Below are 20695 nucleotides of genomic sequence, written 5' to 3'. Positions count from 1 at the left end.
TTTTGACCACAGTGCACTGATTGTGTGGCATACCAAGAGTGATGTGTCTGTGATAAATCTTCAGTAGCCCACTACCTCAAAACGGCATATTATCGTAACACGCAAGGAATAACACAGAAACAGCAAAATACGACGAAATCCAATATGGTCTCTCCACAATAGCGATTGAGGGACACCAACTGACTTGGTCCAAATGCTAGTTGTAGCTTTCTTATTTTACTCACTCGTTGGCTAAGAAAAGATTAAAGAGTGTACTGATTTCTTTAAACTATCTTTCATTTCTATGTTCAGAGAAGCATTGCCAGAAAAAGGATCTTAATGGTAAAGTAGCATTTTCCGGTGAAATGAGTGAGGAAATTAATGTAACACTCAGCAACACACGCATTTTATTGCACATACAGTGCCAGAAAAAAACTGGAAAGGCGATGTAGACTTCGATCTGATGATGGCATATGCTACCTCGAGAATTGTAGATGTATTGATAATGGTTTGAATGTCGTCCGCCAAGAGATAGCGTAGTGGCTTAGCTGCCAGAGCGCCATCTGTATCTACCCTTTAATAGGCAATGCTCGGAACCAGAAGGCTGAGTTTGGAGCAAATGTGTGAAGCAGACAGACAACCGTGCCAAGGAAATGCACTCGTCCTTCCTACTGCCAACTGAGTGAGTCTGAAAGGCGTCTGACTGTGACCTTCCGATTGGCAGGATGGTCCTTTGGCAGAATTGCCATACAAGGTGGAGGTGCTGTGTTAGATGTGCAACTATGCTTATATCAGGTGCCACATGAACATTCTCACACCCGTAGGCAAAGTTCTTGACGTCCATGCGGTACAACGCCCGCTAAAATGATCGTATTGTTAAGGGCAGCAGTGACAGATGGTACAGATACCACAGCAGTTGAAAAACAGTTATTAACAGTGAGAATACAGGCACGCACATCTCCAGCCGTCCTCCACTCATGCCACACCATCGAAATACACTGGTGCCGTCAGAGGATCACTTGGAAGACAAAATGGTGAGCCACGATCTTCAGTAATAAAAGAAGATTCGGCGTATATTCAAGTCACCCCAAGTGTGCATTCACTCGAGACACTGGCCCCACAAGCCTCGTTCACCTTTGCTGGTTCTGGAGGTGACACTAACCAGCTCTCGATATGTGCAGAATGTTGTTAAACTGGGAGGCGATGTGTTGTAGAAACCGGATTATGTTGGACACACACTGCTTGTGAAACTCGATATGCCTTGCAAGATATGCAACAACTTTCCTGGTCAGCACAGTCTCCAGGTTTGTCTCCAGATGAGCACATATGGGATACGACAGGATGACGAACGACTCGTGTGACTTGTCAATCAACAACGGTTACAGAACAATCTGAACAGACCCAGCAGGTGTGGAATAAAGTATCCCAGGACAGTATTTACTATCTGTTCAAACGACAAGATGCCAGAGTCAGTGTTTGCATTGCCATCTGTGGAGTCTACAACACGTACTATTATGGGTGTTAATCACCCGGTTGGCTGTGCATTCTAATGCATGGCTTTCCTAGGGGGAATTCGCACCTGGTCCCTGGCACGAATCCGCCTAGCGGATTTGTGTCGAGGACTGGTGAACCGGCCAGTCAGTGTATGGTTTTTAGCCAGTTTTCCATCTGCCTCGGCGAATGTGGGCTGGTTACCCTTATTCCACCTCAGTTACACTATGTCGGCAATTGCTGTGCAAACAAGTTGTCCATTTGTGCTTACACCTCCATTACTTTACCACGCAAACATAGGGGTTACACTCGTCTGGTGTGGGTCATTCCCTGGGCGGTCCACCAGGGGCCAAACCACATAATAACCCTGGGGTCGATGTGGGGTGGCGGAGGGGCGAAGTGGACTGCAGCAGTCGTCGTGGGGTTGTGGACCACTGCGGGTGCAGTGGGGACGGAGCCTCTGTGTCATTTCTAGGTCCCGGGTTAATGTACAATACAATACACACACACAATATGGGTGTTTCATCATGGTTCGATATCTGGTGCCTAGGAACTGCCTGTGATGTTGATCTGTCAATGTAGTCATTTCATGTACCCCGTATGCACTTTTCCTACAATAAATCTTGAGAGAATGGAAGCTTCTAAAAATTTGTATTATTTCTTCTGGCAGTGTACATGCATTTTCTTACACATATTGACACAACATCTCTAGGTCCACTGTGTCTTTTGGCAGGTGCGGGAGGTAGGCGGGGCTCCCTGCGGCCGGCCACGCCCCCTGTCGCCCAGCTGGCGCAGCGCCGCTCGTCGCTGCGGCCACCCCCGGCTCCCTCGCCGGGACCTCCGGCGCCGCCAACAGGTGGTGGGATGCGGACTGCAGGACGGCCCACGCCCACACAAGACCGACGCAGGTGAATCCACGACCATTGTTGCTCCACTACTCACCTCTGTCCCCCACATCTGCGGAAATATCGCAACCACTGTACGTTCCTCTGTGTCACTAGACCTCTAGCTCACCGCCATAGATTCCACAAGAGGATGGAGGCAGAATTCTCACGAATTTCTAGAACTGATTGTTGGCAATACCAGTGAACTGCAGCTTGAAGTAATAGCCTGGAGTATTTTAATAAGATTGAATATTTCTTGTAAGCTGGTAGTCCAACAAGGCATACTGGAACCTTACTGACCCTAACATGCGCGTATTTTGAAGTGTGTTAACACAGAGGTGACGATGGACGTCCGCATAAATTCATGCAAATTCTAAAATTGCCATTTTTATGTAACTTATTGAAGCACTAACATTGACAGTATACACTACTGGCCATTCAAATTGCTACACCAAGAAGAAATTCAGATGATAAACGGATATTCATTGGACAAATATATTGTACTAGAACTCATATGTGATTACATTTTCACCCAATTTGGGTGCATACATCCTGAGAAATCAGTACGACCACCTCTGGCCGTAATGAGGGCCTTGATATGCCTGGGCATTGAGTCAAACAGAGCTTGGATGGCGTGTACAGGTACAGCTGCCCATGCAGCTTCAACACCATACCACAGTTTACCAAGAGTAGTGACTGACGTATTGTGACAAGCCAGTTGCTCAGCCACCATTAATCAGCCGTTTTCAATTGGTGAGAGATCTGGAGAATGTAATGGCAGTCGAAAATTTTCTGTATCCAGAAAGGCCCGTACTGGACTTGCAAAATGCGGTTGCGCAGTATCCTGCCGAAGTGTAGAGTTTTGCAGGGATCGAATGAAGGGTAGAGTGACAGGTCGTAACACATCTGAAATGTAACGTCCACTGTTCAGAGTGCCGTCAATGTGAACAAGAGCGTACCGTGATGTGTAACCAATAGCACCCCTTATCATCACGCCGGGTGATACACCAGTATGGCGATGGCGATCACCGCGATGTCACCAAACATGGATGCGACCATCGTGATGCTGTAAACAGAACCTGGATTCATCCGAAAAATGACGTTTTGCCACTCGTGCACCCAGGTTCGTCGTTGAGTACACCATCGCAGGCGCTCCTGTCTGTGATGCAGCGTCAAGGGTAACCGCAGCCATGGTCTCCGAGCTGATAGTCCATGCTGCTGCAAACGTCGTCGAAGTATTCGTGCAGATGGTTGCTTTCTTGCAAACGTCCCCATCTGTTGACTCAGGGATCGAGAAATGGATGCACGATCCGTTACAGCCGTGAGGATGTCATCTCGAGTGCTAGTGATACGAGGCCGTTAGGATCCAGCACGGCGTTCCGTATTACCCTCCTGAACCCACCGATTCCATATTCTGCTAACAGTCATTGGATCTGGACCAAGCGAGCAGCAGTGTTGCGATACGATAAAAAGCAGTCACAATAGGCTACAATCCGACCTTTATCAAAGGTCGGTACGCATTTCTCCTTCTTACACGAGGCAACAACGTTTCACCAAGCAACGCCGGTCTACTGCTCTACTGCTGTTTGTGTATGAGAAACCGGTTGGAAACTTTCCTCGCGTCAGCACATTGTAGGTGTCGCCACCGGCGCCAACCTTGTGTGAATGCTCTAAAAAGCTAATTATTTGCATATCACAGCATCTTCTTCCTGACGGTTAAATTTCGCGTCTGTTGCACGTCATTTTCGTGTCGTATCAGTTTTAATGACCAGTAGTGTATATGTATGAATGGCTGGACAGATGGACATACGAAGATGGTTTGATAAGTGTGGTAAATTTCCATGAAAGAGCAGAACATTTCTGTTGCACCTTCATGGTTGTCAAACTTTATTATTCTAAGAATCGTATAAAGAATTTCAATAATGTACAGCATAGAGTTCATTGTTGACAGCTGTCTGAACTGATTAGTGGGTCGACTGTGACTGAGAATGGAGGAAACCGAATTTTGTGCTCTTATTAAACATTTTCATTTGAAGGGCTGGACTGCCGCATAAATCAAAACAGAATTTAATAAATTTTATGCAGACTCTGCGCCATCATTGAAGACCATTTACTTTCGGATTAATGAATTTAAACGTGGTTGGACAAGCATCGAAGGTGAAGCGTGTTCGAATTGAGGTCACTGCAAAGGAAACCATTGACAAATTCCGTGATATGATAATGCAAGACCGCCGAATGAAAATTCGTGAGATTGCTGGACCTGTAGACATCTCAACTTCCAGAATGAGATTTTCAGACTGCAGCGGAGTGTGCGCTGATATGAAACTTCTTGGCAGATTAAAACTGTGTACCGGGCCGAGGCTCGAACTCGGGACCTTCGCCTGGTTCGCAGGAGAGCTTCTGTGAAGCTTGGAAAGTAGGAGACGAGGTACTGGCAGAAGTAAAACTGTGAGGACGGGGCGTGAGTCGTCTTGGGTAGTTGGTAGAGCACTGGCCTGCGAAAGACAAAGGTCCCGAGTTCGAGTCTCAGCCCGGCACACAGTTTTAATCTCAACTTGTCGGTTACATAATATCCTGCAAGGAGAACTGGGTATGAAGACGATGTGTGTGAAGTGGATATTACGACTACTTACAGTCTACCTAAAGTGCATCTGGCACAACGTTCCAACACGATGTCTGGCGTCGTTTGATTGCTATCGGCAAGAAGTTTTGCAGCAATTTGTGCCTGTTGATGAAACCTGGAGCCATAATTACACACTAGAGTCAAAAATGCATTCAAAACATAGAGAAAGGCTGGTGAAAGTGCACCAAATAAGGCAAAGACCATTTTGTCAGATGGTAAAGTGCTGGCCACTTTTTTTTTCTTTTTGGGGTGTTCCAAATGAGTAATCCTCATAGGTTACTTGGAAAAAGGCAAAACCATAATTGGACTCTATTGTGCTTCAATGCTGGATCGTTTGAAACTTGCATCGGTTACAAAGGACCAAGATTGGCAGGTAAAAAAGTGCTCTTTCACCAGGATAATGCACCATCCCACATATCAGCGATAACTTTTGTATCCCGCCTGGAAGGCGGTGCGTGGATCTGCTCCTGCAAACTGAAGGTTAGGACGAATGAAGAAAGTGAGTAGGAGCAGGACGGGACAAGTACTTCTGTACTGCGATTAAAATATTTGATGTTTACTATAGGCAAAAACAGGTTCATAAATGGTTACATAAGATTGCGTGTATCCCGTCGTGAGTAGTACAAGGTCTCAGTAGCAAGTCAACACACACTGTAGTTTAAGCGAGGTTCCAGGCCGGCCGCTCTCGATGAAATGGGCAGAATATGGAGCGGAGCTCATAGGTCTGCACAGCACCGACTAGCGGGCGCTGTCGTCGGTCTGCCGTAGTGCCAAACTAATAACTTTAATACGCCATGGCATCGTTTCTATCGATACCACAATAACAATGGTGAAAGTGCATAAATGGAGCTTTGAATTGGTTCGTCATCCACTTATTCACCAGATTTAGCCCCGAAGTGACTACTTCCTGTTTCATAAATTGAAATTTTGTTTTGCTGGGAAGAAATGGTCACCAAATGAGGAAGTGATAGTTACCGTCAACGATTATTTTCCAGAGTCTAACGAACATACTTTTCCAGTGGGATGAAAAAGCTTGGGGGTTGCCGTATCAAGTGTACACCTCACAAAGGAGCCTCTGTCAAGAAGAAATGTCAGTTGTTTACAAAACAAACATTTTTCTTTCTTTTTGCACATTTATCAAACCGCCCTCGTATGTATTATTATTGTTATTATCATCATTATCGTTATTAATTTTATTATATTATTATTATTTTGCGAGTTGTTTACACCTCCTCAGGCTGTTTCTCATCGCCTCGTATCTAAGCCTCTCGACCCTTGCATACATTTTCTTTCAATTTTCTTCGTTACGTATCCCCTCTCTGCTCGATTTGTGTCCAGTTCTGCTCAGGGTCTTCCAGTTTTCTTTTGTATAGAGCTTGACAACAAAATACTTTCTTCGGCCATTGTTCTCCTCGTAATCGCATCACATGTGGCGACACCTACAACGTGATGACGTGAGGAAAGTTTCCAAACATTTCTCATACACAAACAGCAGTTTCCGGCGTCGCCTGGTGAAACGTTGTTGTGATGCCTCGTGTGAGGAGGAGAAATGCGTACCATCACGTTTCCGAGTTTGATAAAGGTCGGATTGTAGCCTATCGCGATTGCGGTTTATCGTATCGCGCCATTGCTGCTCGCGTTTATCGAGATTCAATTTCTGTTAGCAGAATATGGAATCGGTGGGCTCAGGGGGGTAATACCGAACGCCGTGCTGGATCCTAACGGCCTCGTATCACTAGCACTCGAGATGACATCCACACGGCTGTAACGGATCGTGCATCCATGTCTCGATCCCTGAGCCAACAGATGGGGACGTTTGCAAGAAAGCAACCATCTGCACGAACACTTCGACGACGTTTGCAGCAGCATGGACTATGAGCTCGGAGACCATGGCTGCGGTTACCCTTGACGCTGCATCACAGACAGGAGCGCCTGCGATGGGGTACTCAACGACGAACCTGGGTACACAAATAGCAAAATGTCACTTTTTGGGATGAATCCAGGTTCTGTTTACAGCGTCATAGTCGCATCCGTGTTTGGTAACATCGTGGTGAACGCTCATTGGAAGCGTGTATTCGTCATCGTCATACTGGCGTACCACCCGGCGTGATGGTATGGGATGCCATTGGTTACACGTCTCGGTCACTTCTTGTTCGCATTGACAACACTTTGAACAGTGGACGTTACCTTTCAGATGTGTTACGACCCGTGGCTCTACCCTTCATTCGATCCCTGCGAAACCTTACATTTCAGCAGGATAATGCACGACCACATGTTGCAGGTCCTGTACGTGCCTTTCTGGATACAGAAAATATTCGACTGCTGCCCTGGCCAGCACATTCTCCAGATGGTGGCCAAGCAACTGGCTCGTCACAATACGCTAGTCACTACTCTTGATGAACTGTGGTACTGCGTTGAAGCTACATGGCCAGCTGTACCTGTACACGCCATCTAAGCTCTGTTTGGCTCAATGCCCAGGCGTGTGGAAGCTGTTATTATGACCAGAGGTGGTTATTCTGGGTACTGATTTCTCAGGATGTGAAAATGTAGTCACATGTGAGTTCCAGTATAATATATTTGTCCAATGAATACCCATTTATTATCTACATTTCTTCTTAGTGTAGCAACTTTAACGGCCAGTAGTGTACAAATGGAAAAATGACAACGATAAATACACCCATAGCAACCGGAATACCAACATGCAAAACAAAAACACTCCTGAGTTATGCACCAACCTAATATATATATATATATATATATATATATATATATATATATATATATATATATATATACACACCTGATCAAAAGTATTCAATGCCTACTAGTGGAAATTAATATGGGGTGTGTCCACACTTCGCCTTTATGATGGCTTGAACTCTGCTGTCGACACATTCTCGAAGGTACCTGTATATCTGTAGTGGAACGGCAACCAATTCTTCCTAAAGATCCAAAACCAGACACCCTGACCACAGGACACATCCCCATCCTATGACGCCAGCTCCTCTGTACTTCACTGCTAGGACTGCATGCGATACTGGTAACATTCTCCAGGCATCTGCCAAATCCAAAACCTGCCCTCAGATTACCACAGGATATAGCATGATTCATTACTCCAAATGGCTTGTTTTCAGTCCTCTGATGAGTGTCCAGTGGCATTTCTCTTTACAGCACCTCGAGCATCATTTAGCCACGACTATGGAAACGTGGCTTATGAGAGGCTGATTGACTATTCTACCTCCTCCTTTGTTTCTCCCTACACAAAATCGTTCTGCTAACTAGACTTCTGGTAGCACTTTGGAACTTACGAGTGCCAAATCCCACCGATTTCTTTCAATTTTTTTACAACCACCCTCTGCAATGCTTGACAGTCGCTGGTCATGAGTATCTGGGATCTTGGTGACTTCGGTTTAGCTGTGGTTACTCCTTCATGTTACCACTTCACTATTACATCACCAATAGTCAACTTGAGCAGCATTAGAAGTATTGAAATGTCCCCGATGTATTTGTTGCACGGGTGACATCCAACATCTAGTCTCTGTTTGAAGTCAATGACCTCTCCTGACAGACCCATTCTACTGTTATTGCTTCTCTACTGACGACACCATACCCCTTGCCTACTTTCATACTGTTGGGTCCTCATCTTGTTACATCTAGTCGTCAATTCCACTTAACATACTCTTAGAAGTGTCTACATACTCTTGATCTGGTAGTGGACATTGTGCACAGAAATGGTACTAAAACGTTCTACATTCTAAGATGGTATCTGTTCTTTCAGACATGTACAAAAGAACAGATACCATCGGTGACCAAGCAGCTCGTTAGAATGAAATTACAATGAAAAGCTGCTTGCAGGCGTTGACATACGTCAACGGGGACAGATGAAAACGCGTGCCCCGACTGGGACTCGAACTCGGGATTTCCTGCTTATATGGCAAACGCTCTATCCATCTGAGCCACCGAGGACACAGAGAATAGTGCGACTGCAGGGACTTATCTCTGGCATGCATCCCACGAAACCCCCGCGCCCATTATACTCAACATACGCGGCGCGTTTACGATTACCGTAAGAGTTCGGGCACTGTTTGTGCATATGCACAGAAGAAGAAGAAGAAGAAGAAGAAGAAGAATATGATGGTCAAGTGGCCGGTGAGCCTTAACTATATACTGTATATACTAACATGGTATCTGTTCTTTCGGACATGTCCGAATGAACATATATAGTTAAGGCTCACCGCCTTCCCCCATGAACCATGGACCTTGCCGTTGGTGGGGAGGCTTGCGTGCCTCAGCGATACAGATAGCCGTACCGTAGGTGCAACCACAATGGAGGGGTATCTGTTGAGAGGCCAGACACACGTGTGGTTCGTGAAGAGGGGCAGCAGCCTTTTCAGTAGTTGCAGGGGCAACAATCTGGATGACTGACTGATCTGGCCTTGTAACACTAACCAAAACAGCCTTACTGTGCTGGTACTGGGAACGGCTGAAAGCAAGGGGAAACTACGGCCGTAATATTTCCCGAGGGCATGCAGCTTTACTGTATGATTAAATGATGATGGCGTCCTCTTGGGTAAAATATTCCAGAGGTAAAATAGTCCCCCATTCCGATCTCCGGGCGGGGACTACTCAAGAGGATGTCGTTATCAGGAAAAAGAAAACTGGCGTTCTACGGATTGGGGCGTGGAATGTCAGATCCCTTATTCGGGCAGGTAGGTTAGAAAATTTAAGAAGGGAAATGGATAGGTTAAAGTTAGATATAGTGGGAATTAGTGAAGTTGGGTGGCAGGAAGAACAAGACTTCTGGTCAGGTGACTACAGGATTATAAACACAAAATCAAATAGGGGTAATGCAGGAGTAGGTTTAATAATGAATAGGAAAATAGGAATGCGGGTAAGCTACTACAAACAGCATAGTGAACGCATTATTGTGGCCAAGATAGATACGAAGCCCACACCTACTACAGTAGTACAAGTTTATGTGCCAACTAGCTCTGCAGATGACGAAGAAATTGAAGAAATGTATGATCAAATGAAAGAAATTATTCAGATAGTGAAGGGAGATGAAAATTTAATAGTCATGGGTGACTGGAATTCAGTAGTAGGAAAAGGGAGAGAAGAAAACGTAGTAGGTGAATATGGACTGGGGCAAAGAAATGAAAGAAGAATTTTGCACAGAGCACAACTTAATCATAGGTAACACTTGGTTTAAGAATCATAAAAGAAGGCTGTATACATGGAAGAAGCCTGGAGACACTAAAAGGTATCAGATAGATTATATAATGGTAAGACAGAGATTTAGGAACCAGGTTTTAAATTGTAAGACATTTCCAGGGGCAGGTGTGGATTCTGACCACAATCTGTAGATTAAAACTGAAGAAACTGCAAAAAGGTGGGAATTTAAGGATATGGGACATGGATAAACTAAAAGAACCAGAGGTTGTACAGAGTTTCAGGGAGAGCATAAGGGAGCAATTGACGGGAATGGGGGAAAGAAATACAGTAGAAGAAGAATGGGTAGTTTTGAGGGATGAAGTAGTGAAGGCAGCAGAGGATCAAGTAGGTAAAAAGACGAGGGCTAGTAGAAATCCTTGGGTAACAGAAGAAATATTGAATTTAATTGATGAAAGGAGAAAATATAAAAATGCAGTAAATGAAGCAGGCAAAAAGGAATACAGACGTCTCAAAAATGAGATCGACAGGAAGTGCAAAATGGCTAAGCAGGGATATCATCAATTTATTATTGGAGGGCAGCGTAGAGGTAACAAATCGTAGAGGGAGATCATGAGATGACTACACTAAGCAGATTCAGAAGGATGTGGGTTGCAGTGGGTACTGGGAGATGAAGAAACTTGCACAGGATAGAGTAGCATGGAGAGCTGCATCAAACCAGTCTCAGGACTGAAGACCACAACAACAACAAGGCTCACCAGCCACTTGACCATCTTCTTCTTCTGTGCGAATGCACAAACAGTGCCCCAACTCTTGCGGGAATTAGCAACACGCCGCGAGTAATGAGTATAATGGGCGGGGGTACTACGAATGTAGTGCAGGACAATACTTTGAGAATGTGGGTTTCGCGGGATGCGTGCCAGAGATAAGTCCCTGCAGTCGCATTATCATCTGTGTCCTTGGTGGCTCAGGTGGATAGAGCGTCTGCCATGTAAGGAGGAGATCCCAGGTTCGAGTCCCGGTCGGGGCACACATTTTCATCTGTCCCCGTTCACATATATCAACGCCTATAAACATCTAAGGGTTTTCGTTTCATTGTAATTTCATACTATCACGTTCTCTAGAGGTATTCCCAAAATTAGTCTTAGGTCAAAAGATTTCGCTCCATTAAAAATCACATAATGTGTTCTATTTACGAAAGTAGTCCTTAGACGTGTATTTTGTTTATGAGGTGGTGCATCTTCCTCAGTTACTCATTGTTCCTTACTTGCCTCAGGTTTTCAGTGCGTCCAGTCCCAGAAGGCCAGCTGCCGTCACTGCTGCCGGCGAATGTTCGCACACTGCGACACCAGGTTCTGCAACGACAGATGAGTGACACAGACCTGCTGTCTTCAGGTCTGCTGCGACACCAGCGCCATGACAGTCTCAGCTCGGTCCGCACTGAGAAGTGACCAGAAGACTGATGGAGCCCTCCTGGTGGTGCACGACCAGACAAAAAGCCATCTGGCTCTTAAGTTTTGACTTCTGCCAATCTAACTCGGCAGTGAGAACGAGATGTGGTAATGTTGACATCGCAAACTGGAGTATTCGCACAAATCTCTGCTCCAACTTATTTGCCTTCAGAGCACAGACGCCTTCAGTTCTCAGCATTGCTGAAGTGGACACGAATTTCCAGTACATTTCATTTATCAGAATAATCTTCGCTGTTTGACCACATGAACGAAGACTGATGAAGCTCCAACGAGCAATTTGCTGGAATAGTAAACCAAACAGGAAATGAAGCCAACTACTGAAGATGAAAATATCATTCCATTACACGATATTTCACATCAGTATTTTTGAGACACTGCCATCTTAAGTCTTCCAGCATAGAAAGCTGTCATCAAACCTCCGGGGAGGTATTAACAGTGCGAAAGACAACAGTTTTTGATTTCTCCTGCACTGTATATTAGAGAAATAAAACTGAGATATTGGGTAGAAACACTAATTTATAGGTTTCTCGTAACATTCCTGTATTGGTAAATTTTTATGCCTTATGACAAATAAATAACTTATTTTTTTATTCTTTTACCAAGTCAATACTCCTGATGCAAAAGAGCTCATAAAATATATAAAAATATGTATAAATATATTTTTTGAAGATTAATAGTTAGATGCATTAGACACCAGAAGATCAGCAAATGTAAACATTTTTCAAAGAAATGAAAACATTATTTTATTCCTTTAGCACAAAATATACACAATAATATTGAAGATATTTATCTTCCGTTTTGAGGTTAGTTGTTTCTGCAGTAAATTGTGTAGCTGCCAGGTTTTAGCTAGAATTAAAATACCAAACACACAAGCACTTGTACATTCTGATGAAATTAAATTGAAAAGAATAAGCTGCAGAATATGAAAAGTTTCTTTTGTCTTGTGTTTCTTGTTTTATTTCATTCAGAATTGTTCAAAAAAATTTTTTTCAAAGGCTAGGGATGATAAACTTCCATTTACTACCTTGCAATTCATATGTAAGAATTCACTGTAGTAACATACATTTTTGATGCACTGTTCTAAAAAGACATTTTTATCTCTTTGTAGCATTCCATAAATCTGCAACTGACATTTATGAATCTGTGATATTAGATAACATGACTGCTGACTTGTGAAGAAAATCTTCATGGCAAAATTTATGTAGAAGTGAAATTAGATTGAAACTATTTTTTAACTTTGTGGAAGGTGTGTAAATGAGACAAGTATGTTGAACATTAAAATTTTTACGCAGAAGTTGTCTTCCTATTTGTAGATGAATCCTCTGTTAACTTGAAACAGTCTTGTACATCAATTGTACTTACAATCAATATGAATGACACTTGTATGTTGTGTTCATAATGTATATATTGACAAGATATGAAAGTATTAAATTATTACATTTTTCATAATGAACATTTCAGTCATTAAAGTAACTGTTAATTTTGTCATGTTTCCTGTATTATCAACGTCCCAATACAAAAAAAAAACCAAATTAAAGAGAATTCTCTATTAGGAAAACATACTTTCATTTTCTATAATTTTCTATTATGAATACTATTGAAATGTATGTATGTATGTATGTCTTTCATACACTCTTTCATCTTGTACACGTGCTTAAAACAAAGCATTTGACTTAATAGTGAAACAGAGTGGTTACAGACAGCTATAAAGAACTTTATTTGCAAATAAATCATTAGCAAAGAAGTAATTCCCATAAATTTGAGGTTTTGCAGGAGTTAATTTCAGTGGTCAAGTTAACAAATATTTTTCTAAAATAAAACAAGATGATATCTTGGAATATTTTTTGTGTCAAATTTTAGGGATGTGATAAAATTTTTCCATGAAACATTATTATGCTGCACCATTTTCTTTCCAAAATTTAATTTTTGAGTTTTTTAAATATATACGTATTCTCTCAATCTGTAATGTGATTGGTTTTATGTTACCCCAAATTGCAAATTCATAAGATGTGCAAGTATGAGTACCCTAACCTACTTACAAAATGACACTGTTCTGCAGGACGTTTTTTGGTTCTTGCATTTGTAATTCTGAGCGATTTTTTATTTATTTATTTTATTTTTTGCAACATTTTGCAGAGTTCCCTATCAACTTCAGGTGAAATGTAGAGTTTATGTGCAGTCTATTTCTTTATAACTACTGACCACAGTCTTCTCTGCCAAGGACTCAATGGGTGTGCCACTCATGTGCCTCTGTAAGAGATGATGTGGCTGGTGGCGGGGAAGCACAAGGCAGTGAGTCCTGGTGATGCCTGTCTGTTCCACCTGGAGCCTCTGCCACTTTCTCATCAGCGTATTTTGACATATTTTTATTAGGATCACAACACATGCAGACCTCAATTGGAAACTGCTATCCCAGTTGACAAGATCACAAGATCATCATGTACTTTTATTTCCAAATAGTAACTGAGATATTGGAAATATATGTATATGATGATCTTGTCAAGATCTCAAACCTGAAATTTATTCCTGATGGACTAGTTACAAATATGGTTGGTGCAATTGATTATCATCATCTTATTCTGTAATTTGTTGTCAAACCCACAAATAACTTTTTCTCTGGAAGAGCTCATCAAGAAGGAAGTCCAGTTCCTTTTCAAGAAGGAAACAAAAATGACTTCTGTGTCCTCTGTATGTACTCTTTAAGATAAAGAATGTAGTAGTAGAAGCAGCAGTAGCTTTACTCATGCGTGGATCTCTTTTTACAAGGATATATTAAATGAAAAAGTATTTACAAGTATAGACCAATTTAAAACAAGCTAATTCGTATACACATGCATTTGCAGACTTCTAGTTAGAGACAATCATTAGATTTACTCCTGGCATACAATAGTTTTTTTTACAAACAACTTATTAAATAATGTAATGCAACACTGTTCATTCATATCTCATTATCAGGCACTGCACACACACACACACACACACACACACACACACACACACACACACACACACACACAGTATCCCTCAGTAATGAGTGAGATGTTCAGCTCACTAAGAGGAATAGGTTTTAGTGTTGTGTTATGCATAGCTTGGGGGTAAATTTTTATAGAAAATGACAAAAACACATAATTTGAATGTGTTATGTGGAATGTTGGATGCTTTATAAGCATTATTATTATTATTATTTATTTGTATAACCTTTTTTTTACTAAACCCCTATTCTGTTTTATCTAAGCAATTCTTCAATGTATAAAATGTATTGTGTAACAGGTACTTTTTAGTTACCTTTTAAATAAGTGTATTTTTTCAGTCTCTTTAATCTCTTTTGGTAATTTATTGTACAGCTTTATTCCTTGACAGAAAATGCTGTTTTGAGTTTTATGTTTATTTTTTCCTGGTAAATGTAAGTTGAGTCTTGCTCTTGTTCCATGGTCACGGATAAAGTAAGATACGATACGTTATTGTCACATAACATATTTTTCTACAATCATTCGATTGAGAACATTGATTACTCATCAGTCTTTAACCTAAGTTGTTTCAGTATCTTATATATTACAGGAAATACATAATACATACATTGCTTATTATAATAAAAATACAACATTATATTTTAAATCTTCTCATAACTCATTGAATCATTACCATAGACTTCACACACTTAGCTGGCAGGGGTGGCCGAGTGGTTCTAGGTGCTACAGTCTGGAACCGTGTGACTGCTATGATCGGAGGTTCGAATCCTGCCTTGGGCATGGGTGTATGTGTTCTCCTTAGGTTAGTTAGGTTTCAGTAGTTCTAAGTTCTAGGGGACTGATGACCTCAGTCCCATAGTGCTCACTGCAATTTTGAACCTTTTTTTTTTTACACACATATATGAAGTATGGATGTACTGAACAAAATACAAACCGCCATTCGAACTATAATTCTATATACAAACATGAATATATAGTGAATGTGTATAATTTATATCTATATGGCTTTGTACTTTTGTGTGCTTATGGTTTACTGTGTCAAACGCCTTCAAGAGGTCACAAAAAATACCAGATACACTTTGTTAGTTGTCGAGGCATTTACTTACTTTGGAGATTAGTTCATTTACAGCTTGTAAAGCGTTTCATCCCTCCCTAAACCCATATTGATTATTGAGAATAATATTAACTTCTTTATTGTACTTTTCTAGTTGATTACATACTAATCGTTTAACCATTTTAGAGAAAACTGGGAGTATAGACACTGGGCGGAAATTTACTAAACCATCTTGTTTTCTCTTTTTGTGAATTAGACAGAGCTATTTGTGCAGTAATTACCAATGTTATTTTAATATGTACAGCTGACTGGTAAATGTATTCACATGGTGCAGGTAAAATCCCCAGTGTTTTGAACAGACGCACAAATAATCCTGAGTTAATAACGAGCATCAAAAGCGATACAGGGATTAGTAGATACAGCGTTGTCGTAGCGAGATTGAACATTGTAATCCTCAAATCCTCCAAAAATAAAAGAAAAATATACCTATTCAAAAAACAATATAAAAATTCACTTGACGCCTTCCTAAAGGACAATCTCCACTCCTTCCAAATTAATAATATAAGTGTAGAGCATGGTGTGGCTTGAATTCAAAACAATAGTATTGGCAGCATTTGAGAGATTTATACCACATAAATTAACGAACTCCGGAGCTGATCCTTCTTGGCACACAAAACGGGTTAGAACACTGTTACAGAAACAACGAAACAAACATGCCAAATTTAAACAGACGCAAAATCCCCAAGGTTAGCGATCTTTTACAGAAGCTCGAAATTTAGCGCGGACTTCAATGTGAGATGCTTATAACAGTTTCCACAACGAAACTTTGTCTCGAAACCTCACAGAAAATCCAGAGAGATTCTGGTCGTATGTGAAATATGTTTCGGCAAGAAACAATCAATGACTTCTCTGCGCGATAGCAATGGCGATACTATCAGACAGTGCTGCCAAAGGAGAGAAACAAAACACAGCCTTCCAAAATGTCTTCACAAAAGAAGTAGTAAATATTCCAGAATTCGAATCGAGAACAGCGGCCAACATGACTAAAGTAGAATAAATATCCTTGGATTAGTGAAGCAACTTAAATCACTTATTAAAAGAAAGTTTTCTAGTCCAGACAGTATACTAATTACGTTTTTTTTTGGAGTATGCTGATGCATTAGCTCCATACTTAGCAAGCATATACAACCGTTCGCTCGCCAAAAGATCCATACCCAAAGACTGGAAAGTTGCACAGGTCACATCAATATCAAAGGAAGATGGTATCAGTAATCCACTAAATTACAAGCCCATATTGTTAACGTTCATATGCAGCAGGATTTTGGAACACATGTTGTGTTCAAACATTATGAATTACCTCGAAGAAAACTGTCTATTGACATACAGTCAAGCTGAGTTTAGAAAACATCGTTCCTGTGAAACACAACTGGCTCTTTATTCACATGAAGTGTTGAATGCTGTTGACAAGGGATTTCAGATCGATTAGATAATTCTGGGTTTCCAGCAGACTTTTGACACTATACCACACAACCGGCTTGTAGCGAAATTGCGTGCTTATGGAATTTCGTCTCTGTTATGTGACTGGATTTGTGATTTCCTGTCTGAGAGGTCACAGTTCGTAGTAATTGACGGTAAGTCATCGAGTAAAATGGAAGTGATTTCTGGCGTTCCCCAAGGTAGTGTTACAGGTGAGCAACCGTCTTCGGTTGTTTGCAGATGACGCTGTTGTTTATGGACTAATAAAGTCATCAGAAGACCAGAATAAAATTCAAAACAATTTGAAAACATATCTGAATGGTGCGAAAATTAACAGTTGACTCTAAATAACGAAAAGTGTGACGTCATCCACATGAGTGCTAAAAGAAATTCGTTAAATTTCGGTTACACGATAAATCAGTCTAATCTCAAAGCCGTAAATCCGTCTAAATATCTAGGTAGTACAATTACGAAAAACTTAAATTAGAAGGAACACAAGAAAATGTTGTGGGGAAGGCTAACTAAAGAACTGTGTTTCATTGACAGGACACTTAGAAAATGTAACAGATCTACTAAGGAGACTGCCTACACTACACTTGTCCCCCTCTTTCAGAATACTGCTGTGCGGCGTGGGATCCTTACCAGATAGGACTGACGGAGTACATTGAAAATGTTCTAAGAACGACAGCACGCTTTGTACTATCGCGAAATATGGGAGAGAGAGTCACAGAAATGACATAGTATTTGGGCTCGCCATCATTAAAAGAAAGAGTTTTTTGTTGCGAAGGAATCTTCTCACGAAATTCCAATCACCAACTTTCTCCTCCGAATGCGAAAATATTTTGTTGACACCGACCCACATAGGAAGAAACGATCACAACGACAAAATAATAGAAATCAGAGCTCGTACGGAAAGATATATGAGGGTTGGTTCTTTCTGCGGACTATACCACATTGGAATAATAGAGAATTGTGATTGTTGTTTCGAGAACCCTGTGCCAGGCACTTAAATGTGATTTGAAGAGTATCAATGTAGATGTAGATCTTTACAATGAGCTCGAGTACTATTTTTGCCTATTATTCTTATTGCTCTTTTTTAGAGTTTGGAACTGTATTCATATTGTGTGCATTAGTTCTCCAAAACAGAATGCCACAGCTAAAAAGTGAGTGTACATATGAATTGTATGTAACTACAATACACCGTGTGTTACACACTGATTATAGGATTCTAAGGGCATAATATGCTGATGACATTATGTTTGCAAGCACCTTTGTATGTTCACACCACTTCAACTGATAATCAATATTTATTCCTAATAACTTTGCATTTGTTGAACAGTCTACAAAGTCAACAGCTATATTTAATTTAACATTTCCCTCTTCAAATTAAAATTCATGGCATTAGTTTTCTTTATGTTCAATGTCATTATATTGCTTATTGACAAATTGTAAACTTTCTTAAGAGTTTCATTTGCTTTCTATGCGAGTACTCTTGTTCTCTGTGACTATAATAGTGCTGTCATGAGTGAAGAGAATTTTTTCACCACATGTAACACTACTGGGAAAGTCATTGATGAATATCAGGAATAGGATTGGTCCTAATATGGTACCTTGTGGAATTCCTATATTAATGTATTTTGACTCTGATAAGTGTTTTACTAAATGTTACATCTATTTGAAGTATGTTTCATCTCTAACCTTTGTGCCGTATTTGCTAGGTATGGTTGAAACCAGTCATTAGTTAACCCTCTTATTCCTTTAGCTTCTAATTTATGTAATAGAATCTTGTGGTGGACTGTATCAAAGGCCTTAGAAAGATCTTTATCAAGAGCATCAAGTACAACTTTTGTGAGTTCTACTATGACTGACTACATATTTTTGCCACTTCATAAACCAAACTGTGATTCGCTCAAAAGATTGTATTTATTCAGGTAATTCATTAACCTGTCTTTCATAATTGCTTCTGTTATTTTTGAGGATGGTGACAGCAGGGAAATGAGCCGGTAATTTTCTATGTCTTCTGCATTACCTTTCATAAGCAAAGGTACAACTCTTGCTTGTTTTAACTGTTCTAGAGATGTCTCTGATGCGAAGGATTGATTTATTATTATATTTGTTAAGGGGCCTATCTCTATGCATTGTTTTAGTGCACACATTGGTACTTCATCTACACCCACTGACTTTTTATTTTTTTAACAGTTTTATTGACTTCATTCTCTTCAGTTGGAATTAACATCATTGTATTTAGTGCATAATTATTTACACGTGTTATATTTGTTTTGGGGAATTTTTGCTGTAATTTGTCAGCAGTACTTGAAAAATACTCATTTACATACTTTGCCAAGTGTTACTTAAAAACCGTCTTGATTGCAAATATTTTTATTCATATGACCGGTTTCGGTTCATTCAGAAACATCTTCAGATCTGATATTTCAGTTACAGGAGTAACCCGTCCAAATCCAGCAGTTTTCACATGCTACGTATGTGACATAGCAGTTTTCACATGCTACGTATGTGACATAGCATGTGAAAACTGCTGGATTTGGACGGGTTACTCCTGTAACTGAAATATCAGATCTGAAGATGGTTCTGAATGAACCAAAACCGGTCATATGAATAAAAATATTTGCAATCAAGACAGTTTTTAAATAACATTATAATTTCACAGATTGCTGTTGTCCCATAAGACATTATGTCTCTTTTTGCAAACTTTGCCAAGTGTTGTGGATCATTTATTACCTTATCCCCCTCCCTTAGCAGCATGTTATTCTGTATTTGTTTGCCTCTCCCCGTTTCCTTCCAGACTGCTTTGCTTTTATTCTCTGCATTATGTATTATCTTGTCATTAAATGACATTTTGCAACAATCAGCACCTTTTTATAGATCTTTTTGTATCTATGATAGAACTTTAAGAATGCTGGATCATTGCGATTCTCTTTCATGGAACTGGGGTATTTAAGTGTTTGGGAGGACTACTAATTACCTACTGTTATCCATCTGCTTTTGTGTGATGTTGATACAGACATGCATTCTTTTGGAAATGCCTTTTCAAAGTTCAATTTAAACAAAGCGGAGAATTTAGAGAATTTCTTATTCATATTGGTTTCCTTACATCTACATCTACATCTACATTCATACTCTGCAAGCCACCCAACGGTGTGTGGCGGAGGGCACTTCACGTGCCACGGTCATTACCTCCCTTTTCTGTTCCAGTCGCGTATGGTTCCCGAGAAGAACGACTGTCTGAAAGCCTCCGTGCATGCTCGAATCTCTCTAATTTTACATTCATGATCTCCTCGGGAGGTATAAGTAGGGGGAAGCAGTATATTCGATACCTCATCCAGAAACGCACCCTCTCAAAACCTGGCGAGCAAGCTACACCGCGATGCAGAGCTCCTCTCTTGCAGAGTCTGCCACTTGAGTTTGCTAAACATCACCGTAACGCTATCACGGTTACCAAATAACCCTGTGACGAAACGTGCTGCTCTTCTTTGGATCTTCTCTATCTCCACCGTCAGTGTGGATCCCACACTGATGAGCAATACTCAAGTATAGGTCGAACGAGTGTTTTGTAAGCC

The 20695-nt window shown here is 40.9% G+C and overlaps 1 protein-coding gene across 3 annotated transcripts in view; it reads left to right on the top strand.

Annotated features, from left to right (window-relative positions):
- The window catches only part of LOC126292020 (open rectifier potassium channel protein 1), a 530665-nt gene extending 518457 nt beyond the window's left edge, over nucleotides 1-12208 (top strand). For all 3 annotated transcript variants that reach the window (XM_049985814.1, XM_049985813.1, XM_049985815.1), the window contains exons 12-13: nucleotides 2204-2378; nucleotides 11423-12208. In XM_049985814.1, the coding sequence (XP_049841771.1) occupies nucleotides 2204-2378; nucleotides 11423-11597 (350 nt within the window). In that variant the 3' untranslated portion in view covers nucleotides 11598-12208. The remainder of the gene's footprint in view (nucleotides 1-2203; nucleotides 2379-11422) is intronic.
- The last annotated feature ends 8487 nt before the right edge of the window (nucleotides 12209-20695 follow it).

This window comes from Schistocerca gregaria, chromosome 9 (assembly GCF_023897955.1).
Source record: "Schistocerca gregaria isolate iqSchGreg1 chromosome 9, iqSchGreg1.2, whole genome shotgun sequence".
Taxonomy (NCBI): Eukaryota; Metazoa; Arthropoda; class Insecta; order Orthoptera; family Acrididae; genus Schistocerca; species Schistocerca gregaria.
Note: the sequence above shows the minus strand (reverse complement) of the source record. Positions and strands in the feature narration are given on the sequence as shown.